Source organism: Leiobunum rupestre, chromosome 5 (genome assembly GCF_980474605.1).
Source record: "Leiobunum rupestre chromosome 5, qqLeiRupe1.1.hap1, whole genome shotgun sequence".
NCBI classification, from domain to species: Eukaryota; Metazoa; Arthropoda; class Arachnida; order Opiliones; family Sclerosomatidae; genus Leiobunum; species Leiobunum rupestre.
This window is the reverse complement of record NC_143388.1, coordinates 31060629-31083478: the sequence shown is the minus strand read 5'-3', so window position 1 is coordinate 31083478 and position 22850 is coordinate 31060629. Positions and strand designations below refer to the sequence as shown.

The window sequence follows — 22850 nt, the reverse complement described above, 5'->3', positions numbered from 1 at the left end:
TTAGGGTATATATAAAGAAAACATTAACGCTTAGTGCGGTTAATTTTGGCTTTTAATAATCTTAATTAGGTCACAATAACCACTATTTCACAAACTCCCAATTAGTTTATCAATTTCGTGATCGCAATTTGCGTGTTCGATAAACAAGGAACCCAAATATTACTTTTCTTTCTCAAAGAACATTTAAAATATAAAAACTATCTCCAAAAAATGCAGTCTATGGCCCAGTATCCCAGAAAGGGATGGGGTTGATGCAATTACAGAAAGAGGCGCAATTACTTTCAAAAAAATTCAATATTCAACAAATCCCCGCATTTAATGATCACCCACAGAAATAACCCTCGAAAATAATTCAATCCCATAAAATAAAAAAAACCAACTGTTTCTTACATTGAAATCTGAGAGGGAAATTAAAAGTAAAAAAAAAATCTAAATTTTAAATCCCCCCTCTCTAATAACCACCATCTCCATCAAAACCAAAATTTCATCATATGGAATCGGGGAGAATAAAGAAAAAGACTTTAATGAACATTATAAAAAATCTAAATCTACCGAGTTGGGTGGGAGGCGAAAAAGATACCTTTTTCAACCCCCCCTCTATAATAAGAGTGCCTCCAGCCTCATATAGCACACGGCGTGATGAGCAGGGGGAAGGAAGGGGGGTGGGAGTCCCATTCCACGCCGTGGGGGGGGCGAAATGCCAAAGGGGGAAACTTCGAGTGCGCGAGGCAGAGAAAGAAAGTTGGGAAAAAGCGCGCGATTATATATATATATTTTTTTGTTGCTTATTTCGCAGTGGCGAGGGTTCGGGGGTGAAAACGGTGACAGCGTGGCTGGAGCGTAGAGTGGCGCGCGCGCAAGTCAGGGAGCCGTGAAAGGCGTAGGCCCCGCCTTGGGAAAATCGCCCCTGGGGTGCCGCTCAACACTGACGTCAAAAACAACGGGGGAGGAGTTTTTCGCTAGCGGCGGGTCGCGCTTCGTGGTCGGCAGCGGGAACGCCGGAGACACCGCCGACGCACGTCGCTGACTCGACGACTACGAGAGTCGGGAATCGTCACGCACCTCATCCGAGCCAGCCGATTTCTCTCGGCGGCGGTAGCGGCTCATCAGCCGACGGCGATTTCGATCCGATTGGACCGGTAAAAAACGCTCCCGGTGTCGGGGATACCAAAAAAATAACGCTAATTAATCCCGAATATTCCGGCGAATCTCCCGATCGCTCCGCGAGCGTACAATCGTCACCCGCGGTGATTTGAATTTTGAAATAATTTCCGTGATCCGCGGTGTTTTTCGGTTCGGGCGTCCCTCTAACCATAGCCCTGACGGTGCCGGCCATCTCCGAGAAGCTCTCGGGCTTCGTTCGAGGCGACCCTCGGGAGGCGGTCGCGGCGGGAAGCGCCACGACTACCCGCGGCGGCGACACCGTCATGCCGGCGATCTCGGCGCTCGACTACGAGCACGCCCTGCAGCAGCCGGCGCCCCCCGCCGCCTCGTGCGCCGGATGCGGCGGAAAGATCCGCGACAGGTACTATTTGTTGGCCGTCGATCGGCCCTGGCACGTCGCTTGCCTCAAATGCTGCGAGTGCAAGTCGCAGTTGGACACGGAGTTAACGTGTTTCGCCCGCGATGGGAATATCTACTGCAAGGAAGACTACTACAGGTAAGGCGCACTATTTTTATTACTTATTATTAGTATATTAATACTCTTGAAATGTGTATAGAATTTAAAGTTGTCATTGTGTGGGATGCCATATTAATATAACGGATATAAGATCATTTTCTTCATTTATTTAAAATATTACCCACGAATAAATATTTCTTAGTTTCGCGAAGTTAATATAATATACAAAACCAAGCAGCGGGGACTTTAAATACTGTTTAAGTTTACTTTCTTACTTGGTTACTTCGATTTGTATACAAAGTCCTTTTTCACCTATCACAAGAACCCAAACCTTAATGTTCGCGTTTCCCTGCTGCTTGGTTTCGCGCTGGTTGCAGCCTACTTCCAGGGGCTAGTAGGCCACACTTTGAAGCTCTCTGGCGCTCTTTTCACTCATCGTAGGGAAATGGGGAAAAACCGGCATACTTTTCAACTCACCCCCTACAACTCCTTAAATGTTTTGCATAACCTTTTGAAACACCCTGTATAATGGTACTTATAATTAACAGTAGTCGAAAAATAGGTCATATCCCTGTATTGGTGTTCAGCCCGCAATACACCCCTGATACCATATACTGATAAATGCTACTTTGAAAATTTAATTTAATGTTTATTAACTAATTAATTAATTAATTTGTCCATATCTAATATTTAGTAATAGAATTATCGTATTAATGTTATTGTACAACATAAAGTGGATCACCTACTCAACGTTTTTCCTCAAAATTTGGAGTTGATTACTGTTTTAATGCTTTTAATGATTGATAAACTCTAAAAATCAAAGATAAATTTCAATCTCATTTTATCATGTTTGATTTATAACTCGCATTTGATTTGTAGCGATCGGCAAATCAAGAAATAATTCATAGAACGGACATAAATAGAAATTTGACAACAATAATTAGTGAGAAATGGTTTAGATAAAAAGTAACATTTCACGAATCATCTGGGAAATATTGGAATACATTTTAAATCACGAAATATATTTTAATATATTTTATAAATATTCTAAAAAAGGCCATTGAGTTTTATCTCCCTTTTGGAAACGGTATACATTTAAAATCCTTAATTATATCACTTCAAACTATTGTCACAAGCGAAGAAAATGTAAATTTTAATGTCTGGAATAAGCTATATAATCAACATATATTATACGTTAATATTTCGAAGCGCTCTCGACTATACGCGGGCGGCCCTTTAAACGATGGAATCTGGCAAGGCCGTAAGGTCTCTCTGCAACATAATAGCTCTTCCTAAAGTTTCCTAGGCTGCATCCAACGAAAACCCTTTTTTTGGCATCCAGGGTCGCACTACCAGAAGGCCCCTCTGCTTGCAGTGCGCCAAACTGAGTTGTGTTTTGTCTCATAGCGGATCTGACAAACGTCGATTTTTTCATACCCAACGCGAAAATGATGATGGTACAATGAATATGTTTTATTACTCCGGCTTAAATCGAGATATTGAATCGGCGTTTGATACGCTGTTACGCCCGCATTGTGGTCTGCTCATTAACGAATGTGATATTGATTTTCATTTGCCCTTTTCTGAGTTTTTTCTGACAAACGTTGGTGTGATCACCTTTTGTTATACGTTGCTAAGACGTCTAGGAATTATATTGCAAACATATCTATATTAAACATTCGCCTGTTCTCGGACTAAAAGTGTACTCTTTATACCCTAAAACGTTTTATTCGCTTGTTCCGGGGATGAGAATTACTCCGGCCCATAAACTATATTATCTTGTTCCGGAGTATTAGGGCTACTCTTTTTACTCCTTCTGAAAAGGAGGTGTAAAGGAGCAAATCAGATTTGGTCGTCTGATAGCCAGAATTTATCTGCTAAAAACGAGGCTAAAACGGCCACAGGCAGCCATTTTGGAAGAACATTTTTACTCCGACTCGAACTATTTGCCACTGCACAGAATCGGAGTAAAATGACGTCATAGCCTTACTCTTCTTACCCTACTCCGAAATTAAATATATTAAAAATCAGATAAGATATTACAACTTAATAATACAATATAGTTATTCAATATATCAAAGTTCAAAAACAAAAGTCAGAAAACAACTTTATAGGCTGTTTCAATAAGTAATATGATATAAAAATTTAAGTCACCATATACAGTCAAAGCTACGTATTTTAATCCAATTTAATCATAATATAATAATTTATGGTGACAATAAAATTAATTTAACTTCCTAAAGTTGAATGCAACAGGTCAGATAGAATGAAAAAATTATAAAATTCTAATTTATAAACATTATATATCAATCCTATATGGCAAAATACTGATAATTTATTATCTATAATAGGTAAAATTGTAAATGAAATATAATTTAACAAAGTTTTCCCTGGGAATTACCACCAAAATGGAAAAATCTTAATTCTAAACGCGAGCGGATTTTATCGAAAATGTTTGTAGTAAAATCTGTTTTCTAGATTTAATTTGAGATTTGAAACTGGGTTGAAACTTCGTAAAATACGTTTAAAAACCTCGATGAAGAGATGGAAATTTTTCCGTCGAAGTTGACAAACGTGTGTGGAAAAAGTTGGGAGCTGTCGCCACATGTGTCCATTTATCTACGCGAACACCTCGTGTTTTCACGTAGCATGGTACGATAGTTTTATCACGCTACCAGCATTTAAAATAAATATTACAGCCATGTACACTTTACCAAGAACCCATTCGTGTACGCCTAAGAGATAATTTAAAGCGTGTTCATATTTTAACATTTATTTTGGTAATTTGTTAATATTTTGACATTTATTTTGGTAATTTGTTTTGGTGATTTGTTAATATTTTAACATTTATTTTGGTAATTTTTCATTTCTGTTTTATATAATTTATAAATGACAGTTGTAAAAAATAACATTAACGATACATGAAACATATTATATTTTTTAATTCTCAACATGACCTATTTTTCTCGACACGTGTAAATTTTCACATTTAGTGCAACCAGAAGTATATCAATTATCTCTTATAGATAAGTATTCTTATCCCGCTGATATTTTCAAAATACTTTTCGGAATCAGAGGTACCATAATTATTGTACAATTCCATATTTCTAGCTACGAATTATGGTCGTACCATAATTTAACCAGTGTACCATATGGTACGCCTTTTTGCAATCATTTTAACATACCGTGCCATACTAATTATGATAGGACACATTTTATTGTCAGTAATTTTCCAACTGACAAACATTTTGCAATCATGTTCAGCCCAAAAAGGTTATTAGCCGCCGTCGTTTAAAATAAATCTTGACGTTGACAACGGCAATTTTTGTCGTTTGATCTTTAATATTAACTCACAAAATTCTCGAAACAAGCCTAAATAATGCTAGTGAAATAATTTTGCAAAGAATTCAATAATTTTGGAGTTGGTATACCATCATTTCCATTTTTACATCTGGCAACGCTAGTTCGTGTGAAAAATCGTTATCTAAAACTTTTACATCCGAAAAGTATGCTTTATAATTAAATAAATATGCCTAGACTGTATAATGTTTACATTTTACATCGTAAGGTGGAGTAACGCCTGCGCTAAATTGAAAATTATCCAATATAACGGTACCACTTGTAACACTATACACCCAAATACGAGCCTAAACCTTTCTCCTATATATCAAGCGAAGTTAATATTTGGCCTACTTTCGGCGATAAATCGCGTTAAACCCTCCGCGGTAAAAAAAAAGCCGCCGGTCGTAACGTGGGACGAAATTCAATTCAAGCGTGCATTCATTGAATAAGTAGTGACGGCCAGGGAGCACACCGCGAAAGCACGCTGCAAATCCCACGTGGCTCTCCATCAACATTTATCCGAGCCCTACCGCGCCATCTAGGGTTACGAGCGCGCACTAAAAGAGGGGAAGAAGCGGCCGTCGTCAACGCCACTTCGCGAGATCCCGTTTACCGCGAGCCTTCCGGGTCGGGTTCCGGCCCGCTGCCAACCGGCATTGACCAGTAGGATGGGGTGACACTAGGAGCCCTCGGTTGACCATATTTCAAAGGGGGCACTCGGCGGAGTGACTTCTTCCCGGAGAGTTCCCTCGGCGAGCGTTCGAGCGTGGCGACTGAGAGGACGGGGAAATAAAGAATAGATGCTTATCGCGCTGAGAGTCTATAACACGGGAGATATTATTTTCCACGGGCCTTTTTGTAACCCTCCGCCTCCTTCTAGCACTCTTCACGCTCGACCGAGCACCGCGCGCAAAAAGAAAAATTGATATACACTCTTTTTGCACGTCTTGGAAAATTGGAGGCTTTTATCTCTATAGCTGACAATGCGTGTGGATTTTTTTAATTTCTTCGCACGCTTTCGAAATAATAGTTATTATTCCGTATTTTCTTTTTCTATCTAGTGGTTATTTTTTAACTTTCTTTCTGAAATCTCTCGTGTGAATGTGTGGAGGAAGCTCGTTATGTTGGTAGGAGGTGCTTGTTTATGATAGGTTCCGGTTGCAATCAATTTGAAGGCGCTAAAATACGACAATATCGCAAAAATCAAGTATACCCTTACGACAATAAGGAATCAAATTTGATTCAAAAATTACTATCTAAAATTAGGCAGGTTCAGATACGACTTTAATCGAAAATTACTATCCAAAATTAGGCGAGTACAGATTCCCCTTTGATCGAAAATTACTATCCAAAATTAGGCGAGTACAGGTACGACTTTGATCGAAAATTACTATCCAAAATTAGGCGAGTACAGATACGACTTTGATCGAAAATTACTATCCAAAATTAGGCGAGTACAGATTCCCCTTTGATCGAAAATTACTATCCAAAATTAGGCGAGTACAGGTACGACTTTGATCGAAAATTACTATCCAAAATTAGGCGAGTTCAGATACGACTTTGATCGAAAATTACTATCCAAAATTAGGCGAGTTCAGATACGACTTTGATCGAAAATTACTATCGAAAATTAGGCGAGTACAGATTCCCCTTTGATCGAAAATTACTATCCAAAATTAGGCGAGTACAGATACGACTTTGATCGAAAATTACTATCCAAAATTAGGCGAGTACAGATACGACTTTGATCGAAAATTACTATCCAAAATTAGGCGAGTACAGATACGACTTTGATCGAAAATTACTATCCAAAATTAGGCGAGTACAGATACGACTTTGATCGAAAATTACTATCCAAAATTAGGCGAGTTCAGATACGACTTTGATCGAAAATTACTATCGAAAATTAGGCGAGTACAGATTCCCCTTTGATCGAAAATTACTATCCAAAATTAGGCGAGTACAGATTCCCCTTTGATCGAAAATTACTATCCAAAATTAGGCGTGTACAGATACGACTTTGATCGAAAATTACTATCCAAAATTAGGCGAGTACAGATACGACTTTGATCGAAAATTACTATCCAAAATTAGGCGAGTACAGATACGACTTTGATCGAAAATTACTATCCAAAATTAGGCGAGTACAGATACGACTTTGATCGAAAATTACTATCCAAAATTAGGCGAGTACAGATTCCCCTTTGATCGAAAATTACTATCCAAAATTAGGCGAGTACAGATACGACTTTGATCGAAAATTACTATCCAAAATTAGGCGAGTTCAGATACGACTTTGATCGAAAATTACTATCCAAAATTAGGCGAGTTCAGATACGACTTTGATCGAAAATTACTATCGAAAATTAGGCGAGTACAGATTCCCCTTTGATCGAAAATTACTATCCAAAATTAGGCGAGTACAGATACGACTTTGATCGAAAATTACTATCCAAAATTAGGCGAGTACAGATACGACTTTGATCGAAAATTACTATCCAAAATTAGGCGAGTACAGATACGACTTTGATCGAAAATTACTATCCAAAATTAGGCGAGTACAGATACGACTTTGATCGAAAATTACTATCCAAAATTAGGCGAGTTCAGATACGACTTTGATCGAAAATTACTATCGAAAATTAGGCGAGTACAGATTCCCCTTTGATCGAAAATTACTATCCAAAATTAGGCGAGTACAGATTCCCCTTTGATCGAAAATTACTATCCAAAATTAGGCGTGTACAGATACGACTTTGATCGAAAATTACTATCCAAAATTAGGCGAGTACAGATACGACTTTGATCGAAAATTACTATCCAAAATTAGGCGAGTACAGATACGACTTTGATCGAAAATTACTATCCAAAATTAGGCGAGTACAGATACGACTTTGATCGAAAATTACTATCCAAAATTAGGCGAGTACAGATACGACTTTGATCGAAAATTACTATCCAAAATTAGGCGAGTACAGATACGACTTTGATCGAAAATTACTATCCAAAATTAGGCGAGTACAGATACGACTTTGATCGAAAATTAATATCCAAAATTAGGCGAGTACAGATTCCCCTTTGATCGAAAATTACTATCCAAAATTAGGCAGATTCAGATACGACTTTGATCGAGAATTACTATCCAAAATTTGGGAGGTACAGATTCCCCTTTGATCATAAATTACTATCTAAAATTAGGCAGATTCAGATACGACTTTGAATCTTTGATCGATAAGTACTATCCAAAATTAGGTGGATTCAGATACGGCTTTGATCGATTTCACATTAACTAAATATTTTAGACTAGTTTGGCCAAAATTATCATTGTATAAAATTAGCTTTCACAATCTATCTTAGCTTAAGCTATGCTATGGTGAAATAGGTACGTTCTGTGGTCTACTCTGTTAATAAATACTACCAACATATAGAATGGTTTGAAGTTGGCCTAAATTTTCTTAGCTCAATCCCAGTATAGAAATAGATTAATTTTTCAAATCATCTTTTTTGAACACAATTGGTCAGTGTCAAATATGGCTTGAAGAACCACCAATTATTTAAAATGGTCAATTATCCCAACTTCAATTTCATTCAAAAAACCGGTTTCACAAAGTTATTTCTGTCCGTTCATACAGAACTAAGTTGATTATGTAAATAAATAAGTGAAATCGATTCCAACAAGTCTGCCCTTTTATTAAAATGGTCAGTCATTATAACAAACTAAAACTGTAACTTTCGAAACATTACCATCGTCGATCGTTAAAAATATACCATAATCAACTTAAAAGAACACTATTTTCACTCTCCAAGCCAACCATCCGACAAATCAAACGTAATCGTCAAATCCGGGATTCTATCAACAATAAGTCAAGCAACCTCCGCCTCGTAAACACACCCTAAACAAGTACCAATGAGACGACAAAAGTGATGTCAGTCTAGCGTATAAAAATTTGGCGCAAAAATCTTCGCGTGTTTAAATAATAGAGCTGTTTCGTATTCCGGCTGATGAAAAATGGGATCCTCGCACATGGCCTTCGTCTAAGATTTCGGCCGTGTCGCCACGAGATTTCTCAATTTCAAAAAATCGGCGCGAGTGTCTCCTTTTTGCACGGCTGACTTACGATGACGAAAAATGATACGTTTGATGTTTACCAAAAAACTTTTCTTAAAAATTGTCTCGAAATAGATAGATTAGCGGTCTGGTACTGATCAACGTAGATTAGCTAAGGCCGAGGGGGAACGCGGGGTGGCTCAACATTATCCAAGCATGGATAAATGTTGTTTTCAACCGCAAAAAAAAATATATATATGTATTTCTTCGTATTCCGTAATTACATCGACGGTCGATTCATTTGGGGTTTTTGGATTTCAGCTGCCGCCTCGCCCCGGTGGCCTAACGAGGTGTCAAGCGAGTGTGTACTCGAGGATAAGTTACTCAAGTACATGGATAAATCCTTTCGGCTCGGTTGCACGCAACATTTGTTTTTATTTTAGCGTTAATGGCCCTAATAAAGGGGAGTGACGTAATTACCCTGTACACGTCGTGCTAATTTCCAATGCTCTTCTACCGTTTTGCATGGTTTATTCACGCTATTTATTTTCTGTTGGATTTGGATTGAAGGATAATTTTAGTGTTTCTCGCTTAACTTAAGCCGGTAGGTGGTGCTTATCCTAACATGATTAGAAATTTATTTTTCAAACGCACGAAAGATTATTAGTGATAAATATTATTATGTTCGGTGTATTTGCTCGCAAGTTTAGTCCATATTATTAAGTTCAATGTATTTTCCTGCAAACATAGTTCATCTTAATATGTTCAGTGTTCTTGCCTGCAAACGTAGTCCATCTGATTATGTCCAGTGGTTTTGCCTGCAAACGTAGTCTATCTGGTTATGTCCAGTGTATTTGGCTTTCCGGGTCCCCCATATCATTATGTTCAGTGTATTTGCCTGCAAACGTAGTCCATCTAATTATGTCCAGTGTATTTGGCTTTCCGGGTCCCCCATATCATTATGTTCAGTGTATTTGCCTGCAAACGTAGTCCATCTAATTATGTCCAGTGTATTTGGCTTTCCGGGTCCCCCATATCATTATGTTCAGTGTATTTGCCTGCAAACGTAGTCCATCTAATTATGTCCAGTGTATTTGGCTTTCCGGGTCCCCCATATCATTATGTTCAGTGTATTTGCCTGCAAACGTAGTCCATCTAATTATGTCCAGTGTATTTGGCTTTCCGGGTCCCCCATATCATTATGTTCAGTGTATTTGCCTGCAAACGTAGTCCATCTGATTATGTCCAGTGTATTTGCCTGCAAACGTAGTCCATCTGATTATGTTCAGTGTATTTGCCTGCAAACGTAGTCCATCTGATTATGTCCAGTGTATTTGCCTGCAAACGTAGTCCATCTGATTATGTTCAGTGTATTTGCCTGCAAACGTAGTCCATCTGATTATGTCCAGTGTATTTGCCTGCAAACGTAGTCCATCTGATTATGTTTAGTGTATTTGCCTGCAAACGCAGTTCATCTTATTATGTTCTTATTATGTCCAGTGTAATTGCCTGCAAACGTAGTCCATCTGATTATGTTCAGTGTATTTGCCTGCAAACGTAGTCCATCTGATTATGTCCAGTGTATTTGCCTGCAAACGTAGTCCATCTGATTATGTCCAGTGCATTTGCCTGCAAACGTAGTCCATCTGATTATGTCCAGTGTATTTGCCTGCAAACGTAGTCCATCTGATTATGTTCAGTGTATTTGCCTGCAAACGTAGTCCATCTGATTATGTCCAGTGCATTTGCCTGCAAACGTAGTCCATCTGATTATGTCCAGTGTATTTGCCTGCAAACGTAGTCCATCTGATTATGTTCAGTGTATTTGCCTGCAAACGTAGTCCATCTGATTATGTCCAGTGCATTTGCCTGCAAACGTAGTCCATCTGATTATGTTCAGTGTATTTGCCTGCAAACGCAGTTCATCTTATTATGTCCAGTGTATTTGCCTTCCAGGGTCCCCCATATCAATATCTTCAGTGTATTTGCATGAAAGTCTCGAACAAATTTTCAGGTGTTTCGCAATCACACCAAAGTTAATATTAACCTGTTTCTGAAATTTCATTGTAAATAAAGTCTAGTTAAATTTTATTTTGGGATAGTTTACGTATTAAAATACTGCAAGTTTTATCGAAATTTTGTCAAGTGCAGAACTATAGAAAAACAGAATGTCCAGTGCAGTTGTTTAGTGTTTTTTGGGGAGCAATAATTTGATATTCGTGTAACACTAAGAATTGCCGACTAAATTTATTATTATTATTATTAAAGCGACAGTCCATAAGCAAGGTTCCAGTGCCGTTGTTTAGTGTTTTTTGGGGAGCAATAATTTGATGCTTTAGTGGTTTTCGGAGTAATAATTTGATGCTTTAGTGGTTTTCGGAGTAATAATTTGATTTCGTGTAACACCAGCTAAAAGTGACAATCCATTGGCCAGTTTCCAGTGTAAATGCTTTAGTGGTTTTCGGAGTACTAATTTGATTTCGTGTAACACTAGCTAAAAGCGACAGTCCATAGGCCAGTTTCCAGTGCAGATGCTTTAGCGTTTTTGGAAGCAATAATTTGATTTCGTGTAGCAATAGCTGAAAGTGACAGCAGTCCATAGACAAGTTTCCAGTGCAGATGCTTTAGTGATTTTGCAATCAATAATTTGATTTCGTGTAGCAATTATAATTGAAAGCGACAGTCAGGCAAGTTTCCAGTGAAGATGCTTTAGTGTTTTTGGAAGCAATAATTTGATTTCGTGTAGCAATTATAATTGAAAGCGACAGTCAGGCAAGTTTCCAGTGCAGATGCTTTAGCGTTTTTGGAAGCAATAATTTGATTTCGTGTAACACTAGCTGAAAGCGACAGTCCATAGCCAGGTAACAAACACTGACGTGTACAAAATCAAAAAGCATGAATGAAGCCAAACAGCAACTTCATTCACGGATGAAACATGAACGTAATTTGTCCAATTCATCCCGTTTTGATTTCCTGGAGCTTAAGTTCCGGTAGCAATAAATAATTAAAAGGTTTAACCCCCCACACAGATAAACACAAAGAGAAGCCGAACAAAAACGGACTATTGTGCTCTTTTCAATCGCTAACGAACGTGTGGCGCAGAATTATAGCCCTCACGAAAACAGTTCCGCTTTGTGGACATGATGCGCGCCGTTTTTCACGTTCGTTGGTTTATTCTATTTTCTGTTCAAAATATTTTTGTCACCAGCGAATTCTGATTGGTCGATTGCGGGGAAGAGAGCTCCCTCTTTTCGGTTTAATTGGTTCATTCCATCAGGCGAAACTAAAACAAAGCCTCTTTTGTGACGGGAAAGATAGCGTTGGAAATTATAATAGCCGAGGAGTAAGATCCATTTCGAAGGTATTCTTTTGTGTCGTAGTTGCCAAAAAAATAAATAATGATTTTGCACGAGCTCGGTCATCGTTTTTTCGTTTCATTTTTCTGGTATCCTGCTGACGGTGAATCAAAGAGATGAATACACGTAACTATTTCAGCGTTTGCTCACCAAAGCTTCGCCTTCTCCGTCCTACACAATGGGATGCACCTAATTGGATGAGGACGAGTTCGCACCACGGATGGATTTCAAAGGCTCACTTTTGGGAGGTTCATTCTCCTTTGAGTCTAATAGTTAACTCTCCTCCGAGGCTAAAAGTTTACTTTTTTAAGTCAATTTTCTTTTTTTGAGTCTAAAGGTTCATTTTCCTTTGAATCTAAATGTTTATTTTATTTTGAGTCTAAAGGTTCATTTTCCTTTGAATATAAATGTTTATTTTATTTTGAGTCTAAAGGTTTATTTTATTTAAGTCTAAAGGTTCATTTTCCTTTGAGTATAAAGGTTCATTTCCGTTTGAGTCTAAAGGTTCATTTCGCTTTGAGTCTAAAGGTTTATTTTAATATGAGCCTAAAAAAAGGATAACTAACTTTTAAGACTCAAAGGATAACTAACTTTTAAGACTCAAAGGATAACTAACTTTTAAGACTCAAAGTATAACTAACTTTTAAGACTCAAAGGATAACTAACTTTTAAGACTCAAAGGATAACTAACTTTTAAGACTCAAAGGATAACTAGCTTTTAAGACTCAAAGGATAACTAGCTTTTAAGACTCAAAGGATAACTAGCTTTTAAGACTCAAAGGATAACTAACTTTTAAGACTCAAAGGATAACTAACTTTTAAGACTCAAAGGATAACTAACTTTTAAGACTCAAAGGATAACTAACTTTTAAGACTCAAAGGATAACTAACTTTTAAGACTCAAAGGATAACTAACTTTTAAGACTCAAAGGATAACTAACTTTTAAGACTCAAAGGATAACTAACTTTTAAGACTCAAAGGATAACTAACTTTTAAGACTCAAAGGATAACTAACTTTTAAGACTCAAAGGATAACTAACTTTTAAGACTCAAAGGATAACTAACTTTTAAGACTCAAAGGATAACTAACTTTTAAGACTCAAAGGATAACTAACTTTTAAGACTCAAAGGATAACTAACTTTTAAGACTCAAAGGATAACTAACTTTTAAGACTCAAAGGATAACTAACTTTTAAGACTCAAAGGATAACTAACTTTTAAGACTCAAAGGATAACTAACTTTTAAGACTCAAAGGATAACTAACTTTTAAGACTCAAAGGATAACTAACTTTTAAGACTCAAAGGATAACTAACTTTTAAGACTCAAAGGATAACTAACTTTTAAGACTCAAAGGATAACTAACTTTTAAGACTCAAAGGATAACTAACTTTTAAGACTCAAAGGATAACTAACTTTTAAGACTCAAAGGATAACTAACTTTTAAGACTCAAAGGATAACTAACTTTTAAGACTCAAAGGATAACTAACTTTTAAGACTCAAAGGATAACTAACTTTTAAGACTCAAAGGATAACTAACTTTTAAGACTCAAAGGATAACTAACTTTTAAGACTCAAAGGATAACTAACTTTTAAGACTCAAAGGATAACTAACTTTTAAGACTCAAAGGATAACTAACTTTTAAGACTCAAAGGATAACTAACTTTTAAGACTCAAAGGATAACTAACTTTTAAGACTCAAAAGGACTTTCAAACTCAACGCAGAAGGAATTGTTCCGAGTTTTCACCCAGTTTATATTAGGTAACTACTGTAAAAATGACCAAAAAAGTTGTTATTTTTAAGACTTAAATTCCGACTAAATCATATTGAAGTTGTTTCGGCAAGAGAACCAAATATTTTAGCAAGAAATCTCAACAGAAATGAACAATTGTTAGCTTGAATAAAAAAAAGACTTTTAGAATATTTCGGTTATTAAATAAGGTGAACGGTAAATCCGTATAGCTAATCAATTAACTGTAGATAACTCAGAACAACACCTATAAAGTGAGAAAAACAGCGTGTACCAGGTCGATGTGAAATGGGGAAAATGTAATAAATAATAAACCTAGAGTAAACATCGCGTTCAACCCTATGAGCTGGAAACGAGGACCTAAAACGAGACAACACCCAGCATTTCAAACAGATTCATCAAGTGCTCGTCTCAAAAATTTAAAAAAAAATCGCCCCCCCCCCCTCCCTGGAAAAAAAATTAAGTAAAGAAAGCGTGGTGGCTGGTTAGAACACCCTTTCGAGAAAGGAACCCAACTGATACTGGTCCTCGGAAAATAAAAATATGAAAGTCGTTTTTAAGATTAGGAAATAGTTTTCAAGGGTGTTCTCGCGCGGTCACGTAACGGGCCTAGACCCTCTCGGTACATAGCCCATTCACAGCGCGATCGACGCCTTGACACCAACCAACCTTCTAGACGTCCATTGCAACTCCTCAACCGTTCATTCATATACCAAGAACGGTTTTAGGTTACTGAGAACGTACTTGCAAACATCGCAGGCCCGCGCGCTAGCGTAGACTTAAAGGCCTAGGTTACCTTCTAGACGCCCATTGCAACTCCTCAACCGTTCATTCATATACCAAGAACGGTTTTAGGTTACTGAGAACGTACTTGCAAACATCGCAGGCCCGCGCGCTAGCGTAGACTTAAAGGCCTAGGTTTTCTTCTGCCTGTCACCCTTTAAATTAACTTTCCTTCCAAACAAATACCCTGGTGGTTGGCCAACGTGTTCTGCTGTTGGCCTACCACCAGTGTATTTGTTTGGAAGGAAAGTTAAATTAAAGGGTGACAGGCAGAAGAAAACCTAGGTCTTTAACCAACCAAAAGCAGGTGTTCTACGAATGGTAGAACCGTTACAGAAAGCTGACTTGGCCCTAAAATACATTCTAACCTTGTAGTCCAAAAAATGATAAAATAAAAGAATTGATTGAATTGAAATATGACTTTTAACGAACACATTTTCTTAAGCCTAAATGAAATATGACATATCGTTTAAGATAGGTTTAAATAAAGCACTGATTAATTCGAATATTTGGCACGTTCCCCGTTAACCCGGCTAACGATACGAAGTTGCGAATCGAGTGTATCGTATCTTTCACTCGTAAACAGCGGAAATATCGAAGAGTCTGAAACCTGTTTTCTAGAAAGTTGGGATTTTTTTCAGGTAGACCTACATCGCGTATAGAAAATTCAATTCATTTTAACGGCAAAAAGTTGAAAGAAAGATAGGTTTTTTTTGGTGAAGAGAGAGAGAGGCCCTGTCTGTCGCTCTCCTCCCAGATTGTAATAAAATTTGATTAATGAGTTTATCATGGGCGAGAAGGGATGTATCCACGATATGGGTGTCACTCGATTTTCTCTTTGTAAATCGATATTTATGGCTTATCAAGCGCGCGTCGCGATCCTGCGTGGTTACCATCGACACCACGAACCCCGAATTACTCCTACTGACAGAAACGTACTCGTAAGCAACCTCAAATTATAGGTTTCATTTCACAGAAATTGTTTTTTCAAATTGCCGGATTTCCGAATTTTACGTTCGCCATAATTACTTAATAAAAGCATTATTTTAGTGTTGTTCATTTTCCGGAAAAATAAAATCCGGAAAAATTCCCGCAAATCGGAAAAATTAAAAATTGAAACATAAATTACTTTTTAAGGGTTTTTAAGGTTTTTAACTTTTTATCGATATAAAATGTCTAATATCAGTAAACATACTACAAAACATTAATAGTGTTACATTGTTAATCAGTTTAAACTAGTCTAAAGGTTTAGTTTTACTTTTAGATTCGAAAAAATTAGGCGGAAATTCCGCTTTATTTAAATTTGCAAACAATATTAGACTAATCATGGAATTAAAACTTTTTTTATTTTTTCGGAAACTTTTCCGACTTACAACATTACATTATTTTATTTGTTAAAACACGCGAAAAAGGAGAAAAATCCATGATAAAAAAGGGACAAAAAAGCTAAACCCTAAACAAAAAATAAATAGGCCCTTCAATAAAACATCGCCAAAAAGTAATGTTTCCGAGAGCCAGGACCTGCAATATACGGTTTATATAGTGCTTGTTGGAATAATGTAAACTTTTTACCTGTACGGTATGCAACAAGTGTTTCTTTTTAACCTCCATGTAGTATTTTTGACATATTTCGGCTTAGCAAAAACACGACGTTCTGTTTACAGGTGAAAAGTATACATTTATTTCAACAAGCACTAAATAAACAACTAGTGTTGTAAGTCGGAAAATTTTCCGTATTTTTCCGAAAAAAATTTAAAAAACGTTTTCATTCCATTATTAGTCTAACATATTGTTTGCAACACGTTTCAAAATGTTTTATGTTTAGGCTTAGCTTTTTCGGTTTAGTCGTAAGTCAGATTCCCTGCGTGGTACTGATGAGCTCTAACTAGGCTGTGACTCGAAGATCTATTTGTTTTATCATTACTTTAAATTTGTTAGGGTTTAGCTTTCTTGCCCCCTTTTTATTATGGACTTTTCTACCTTTTCACGTAATTTAACTTAATTGTTAATTCTTACAAGACCTTCTTAAAATTAAAATAATAATAATAATCTTGCCAACTTAACTCGCGCTGACGATATTGTCACTAATAGGCCCTTCAATAAAACATCTTCAAGGAAATCGCCAAGAAGTAATATTTCCGAGCCCCAGGACCTTGCAAGTTACTGTTTATATAGTGCGTGTTGAAATAATGGAAACTTTTCAAATGGAAACAGAACGTCGTGTTTTTGCTATGCCGAAATATATCTCAAAAAAATATATCTAAAAAAAGCTACCTTGTTAAAAGGAAACACTTGTTGCATACCGTACAGGTTAACAATATTATAATCTACAGGGTATATTTCATTGGGCAGTTCTATTGTATTTGAGTAGTTCCAAAATTGAGTGCTACCCATCAGATTTCAGTCGGGGGGTGGTGGTCTAATAAGATTGCTTTTGAAAACAACTTTTCTGGCAAAAGTAACGTAATTACGAATTTTATCCTAATTTTGGTTAGTTTTGGTTAACTTTGGGTAGCTCTAAATTAATTAAATAGGCCTTAAAATAAACCTTTGAGAGTCACTTGTCCAAAACAGTTTTATTTGGTATGAACGTATGAACAGTTTGAACACGTTTTAGACAGTTCAATGATTTTCTGAACACGTTTTAGACAGTGCAATTATTTTCTGAACACGTTTTAGACAGTGCAATGATTTTCTGAACACGTTTTAGACAGTGCAATGATTTTCTGAACACGTTTTAGACAGTGCAATGATTTTCTGAACACGTATTAGGCAGTGCAATGATTTTCTGAACACGTTTTAGACAGTGCAATGATTTTCTGAACACGTTTTAGACAGTACAATGATTTTCTGAACACGTTTTAGACAGTTCAATGATTTTCTGAACACGTCTTAGACAGTGCAATGATTTTCTGAACACGTCTTAGACAGTGCAATGATTTTCTGAACATGTTTTAAGCAGTGCAATTATTTTCTGAACACGTTTTAGACAGTGCAATGATTTTCTGAACACGTTTTAGACAGTTCAATGATTTTCTGAACACGTTTTAGACAGTGCAATGATTTTCTGAACACGTTTTAGACAGTGCAATGATTTTCTGAACACGTTTTAGACAGTGCAATGATTTTCTGAACACGTTTTAGACAGTGCAATGATTTTCTGAACACGTTTTAGACAGTGCAATGATTTTCTGAACACGTTTTAGACAGTGCAATGATTTTCTGAACACGTTTTAGACAGTACAATGATTTTCTGAACACGTTTTAGACAGTTCAATGATTTTCTGAACACGTCTTAGACAGTGCAATGATTTTCTGAACATGTTTTAAGCAGTGCAATGATTTTCTGAACACGTTTTAGACAGTGCAATGATTTTCTGAACACGTTTTAGACAGTTCAATGATTTTCTGAACACGTTTTAGACAGTGCAATGATTTTCTGAACACGTTTTAGACAGTGCAATGATTTTCTGAACACGTTTTAGACAGTGCAATGATTTTCTGAACACGTTTTAGACAGTGCAATGATTTTCTATAAAGATAATTATCGATAGATATTTACCTATATTTCTAAGCCTAGTAGCGATAGCGAGTTCAAATTCAGTCACGATAATATGCACGCACACACACACACAATGCGATACGTATAACTTCAGGCGATATTTTGGAAGGCGTCAAAATGTGATCGTGGGCCCGCGATAAAACTGGCGTGTTTGTTATTCGGAACAATGAACAATTTGACTCAATACACTCCGCCGAAGCGAACAGCACTTGAAAACTCGTCGAGCACTTCGTATCCCCGGGGATTCGCACTCCGGTAAAACACAGCGAGATATGACAGCGGCGGAGGTGTCGAGAGGGTGAGAGGCGGACGTGAGCGGCACAATGGAATTGCTTTCGGACCTCGTTGGCACGCGCAGGGCCCCTCCAGTCGCCTTCCACCTGGATCAGAGACCCCACCCTACGTGGCTACACAACCTTTCCAAATCGATTGTTTCTTTGTAAAATCAATCCAAAATTGTTAAAGATGTATAGATACGCGTGTCGTTGGAATTCTCAATTCGCGTAACCCCGGGGTTGAACCACTCTCTCGACGCGGGAGACTCGCGGAACCAGAATTTATTCACCCATTGAACAACTTTTCCCTAGTTCTTTAAAACATTTTTATGGTTTTTTTTAAAGGATTGAGGTTTAAATGTGCTAAATTTATGTTACTTTCTATTGAATTTCATTTCATTTGATTTATAGCTTTAAAATGTTGCGTAACTTCTATTAGGGCTTTAATATGGTAATGACGCTAAATTTAATGGGTAGATTACGATGAGCTAATACAGGAATACATACGTCTACTTGGAATGCTTATCGCGGCAGATTTTCGTCTCGATGTGTTTGACGGTATTTTTGACGTCACTATGTTAACTTAACGAACAACAACGTGAGAGGGGAGCGCGCGAAAAGTTGATTTATTTTCTGTCGTAGGCGGGGCCAAAGCCGTCAGCGTGATCTTACCACACGCGATACGCCAGGATAAGCATTCCTAGTAGAGGTATGGATTCCTGGCTTATATCGAGCGCGGAAAATTTCTTTAAAATCCATTAAACCTTTAATTATATCCTCATTAGCAAAAATCCAAAAAAATTTCAATCATTTTTCAAGGTTTATTAAAAATTAATTCCTTAAACATTCAAGAAAATATTGTTGAGCTCCAACGAAAAGTTATTTAAATCAATTCTCCGATCAACTAATTCGATCGCGATGCAGTAACCAATCAGACAGATTCAAATAAGCCAATCCGATTGAGTTGGCTAACGTTTTAGACTCCTCCCACTCGGTCCGAGTGACTCGGATACATTGGAAGCGTCATTTACTGGTTCGAGACGGTACTAAAAGTTAAAGTCCGCGACGATAGGATAAAATTTTCACTTTTTATAACGCCAAATATACGAGAAATTAATAAAATTGGTCCCGCTTGGAATATGCTAATGAGGAACCTTGAAACGTATGAAGAATAAGATATTTTAAATAAATAATAATCAGCTAGGCTAATACCCAAGGCACCACCATAGGCCTAAGTCATCAAGCGACTTTTAAAACCCTTAATTTAATATTCACCTCCCCCAAAAACAAGCTTCGCAAAACGCTTAACAAATCCCGAACGCAATAGAGAAAAATGTTTAGAGAAATCTTGAAATCTACTTGAAAATCCCGAAATCTGTCTGAAAATCAGTTATAAAATCTCTAAATCAACCTAAAAACACCAGAAACCAACGCGAAAATCACGGTCTGAAATCTCAAAATCAGTTTCTGATTTATGAAATCAGTTTGAGATTCCAAATCCCATACGCAAAATTTGCACATGTCAGCCGGTACAAATTACCGGGGCCCGTGCAGCCTCGGGGGCCCCGGGTTTGTACAAATGAGGTTCTTTTCTCCGGTGTTTCTATCCGAAAAAGTATAGCTATCTCTCTTTGGAGCCTGGATTTAATATTTTACCGGGGCTCTCGACGGCCCTGAATGTTTGACCCCTAGTCTTAAATGCTTCCTCAACCGAAACAATCCGAAAAACGTACAAAGCTTATCAATATAGCTACCCGTACAATATCAATAACACCAATTGATAATTTCTTTAATCACGTTAAATTAAAAATTAATTAAAAAACGCGTTCGTTATCGTTCGATTTTAATCTGCAAGAGAACGCGGCGAATAGTTTGAGCGTGTCACCTTATCGGTTTTGTGACCGGCTGAAGACGTAGGCGTAGCGCCCTCCTTGATAACAAACTGAAAGCTCAATTTTCGACAAATCCGCCTCGCCGACTTAATCTGATACTTCAACTATTACTCTAACCATTAACCCCCCCCCCTCCCCTCCCTGCTCTCCTTGTTCCTGGTTTTCCAAGACCAGCGCTCACCGCCTTCGAGGGCGGGCGCCTATTTCAGTCGCCTTCTCGCGTAGTGTCCGGTGACTGCGGGTCCCCGTTGTAAGATCGAGATAGCCATCAGTCATCGAACAAGGGGACGCATCATTAGGAGTCGATTCGGCAGCGCCACTAACCGGAAGTCAAAGAACGCCGGAAGCGCCCGTCAAAACTACTGCGGAAGCAGATTTTAAGCAGAGTTGAGAACCTCGACATAATTCTCTCTCCACCCTCAACCTTAAGATATATCAATATTTGTTTTAAATGCCATAGACGAGATGGCGAAAGGTTGCCAGTCAATAGTCGCCTAACATTTATAGGTTAATTATAAAAAACAAATCTCAAAGTTATAGGATAATTGAATGAGATAATTTTCAAAATTATAATTTTGAAAATTATCTCATTCAATTATCTATATATAGAATAATTATAGGATACAAAAATCAAAATGATAGGACGAATTTGAGATTCGTTTCATTTAATATCCTATTATTTTGATATTTGCATCCTGTAATTCCTGTAATATCCTATAATTTTGATATTTGCATCCTGTAATTCCTGTAATATCCTATAATTTTGATATTTGCATACTGTAATTCCTATAATATCCTATAATTTTGAAAATTATCTATTATATTTATCCTTTTTTTTAGATTTGTTTCCTGTAATTTTAAAATTGTTTCCTGTAATTTTGAAATTGGTTTCCTATAATTTTGAGATTTGTTTCCCGAAATTTTGAGATTTTTTCCCTGTAATTTTGAGATTTGTTTTCTGTAATTTTGAGATTTGTTTCCTATAATTTTGAGATTTGTTTCCCGTAATTTTGAGATTTTTTCCCTGTAATTTTGAGATTTGTTTTCTGTAATTTTGAGATTTATATAATATAATTATGCTATAAATTTTAGATTCGTTTTCTATAATTATCCAATAAAATTTAATTTATAGGACATTAATAGGAAACAAATCTCAAACTAATAGGAATTATAAGATGCAAATCTCAAATTAAAAGGAATTATAAGATTCAAATCTCAAATTAATAGGAATTATAAGATGCAAATCTCAAATTTATAATATAATTAAATGAAACAAATCTCAAATTTATAGAATAATTATAGGAATCAAATTTCAAAACTTTGGGAATTATAGGAATCAAATTTCAAAACTTTGGGAATTATAGGAATCAAATTTCAAAACTTTGGGAATTATAGGAATCAAATTTCAAAACTTTGGGAATTATAGGAATCAAATTTCAAAACTTTGGGAATTATAGGAATCAAATTTCAAAACTTTGGGAATTATAGGAATCAAATTTCAAAACTTTGGGAATTATAGGAATCAAATTTCAAAACTTTGGGAATTATAGGAATCAAATTTCAAAACTTTGGGAATTATAGGAATCAAATTTCTAATTTTTGGGAATTATAGGAATCAAATTTCGAAACTTTTTGAATTATAGGAATCGAATTTCAAACTTTTGGGAATTATAGGAAACAAATTTCAAAACTTTGGGAATTATAGTAAAAATCTCAAAATTATAGGATAAATATATAATTAAAATATTTGGTTTAACAACGACCTCCCTATAAACGTATTATTAAATCAAGCTCGTAATGAAATAATTAAGTTTAGTGTAATTTGTATGAGAAATTCGAGCGATTTCAGATCAATATTAGAGTGCATTATTCAGCACGTTGATTCTGTTCCTCAGTGATAAAATTGGAATTTCAATCGTGCATTCTTTCAGCATATATTTCCACGTTAAATTTTGTTCGTGGGCTTCAGGCGATGTAATAATAATAATCAACTAGGCTAAGTCATCAATCGACTTTTAAAGCCATTACTCTTAGAAATACTACTAAATTAGACTCGAAATATGATTAGAAATACTAATATTAGATTCTAAATACTATTAGAAATTCTACTATTAGACTCGAAATACTATAAGAAATACACACTATTAGAATCGAAATACTACTATTAGACTCGAAATACTAAATGAAATACACACTATTAGACTCGAAATACTACTAG

The 22850-nt window shown here is 36.5% G+C and overlaps 1 protein-coding gene across 1 annotated transcript in view; it reads left to right on the top strand.

Annotated features, from left to right (window-relative positions):
- The first annotated feature begins 1427 nt into the window (after window positions 1–1427).
- Window positions 1428–22850, top strand: part of LOC149944129 (LIM/homeobox protein Lhx9-like) — a 35893-nt gene continuing 14470 nt past the window's right edge. Inside the window, exon 1 of the mRNA XM_090176289.1 lies at window positions 1428–1660. Within this exon, the coding sequence (XP_090032415.1) occupies window positions 1428–1660 (233 nt within the window). The remainder of the gene's footprint in view (window positions 1661–22850) is intronic.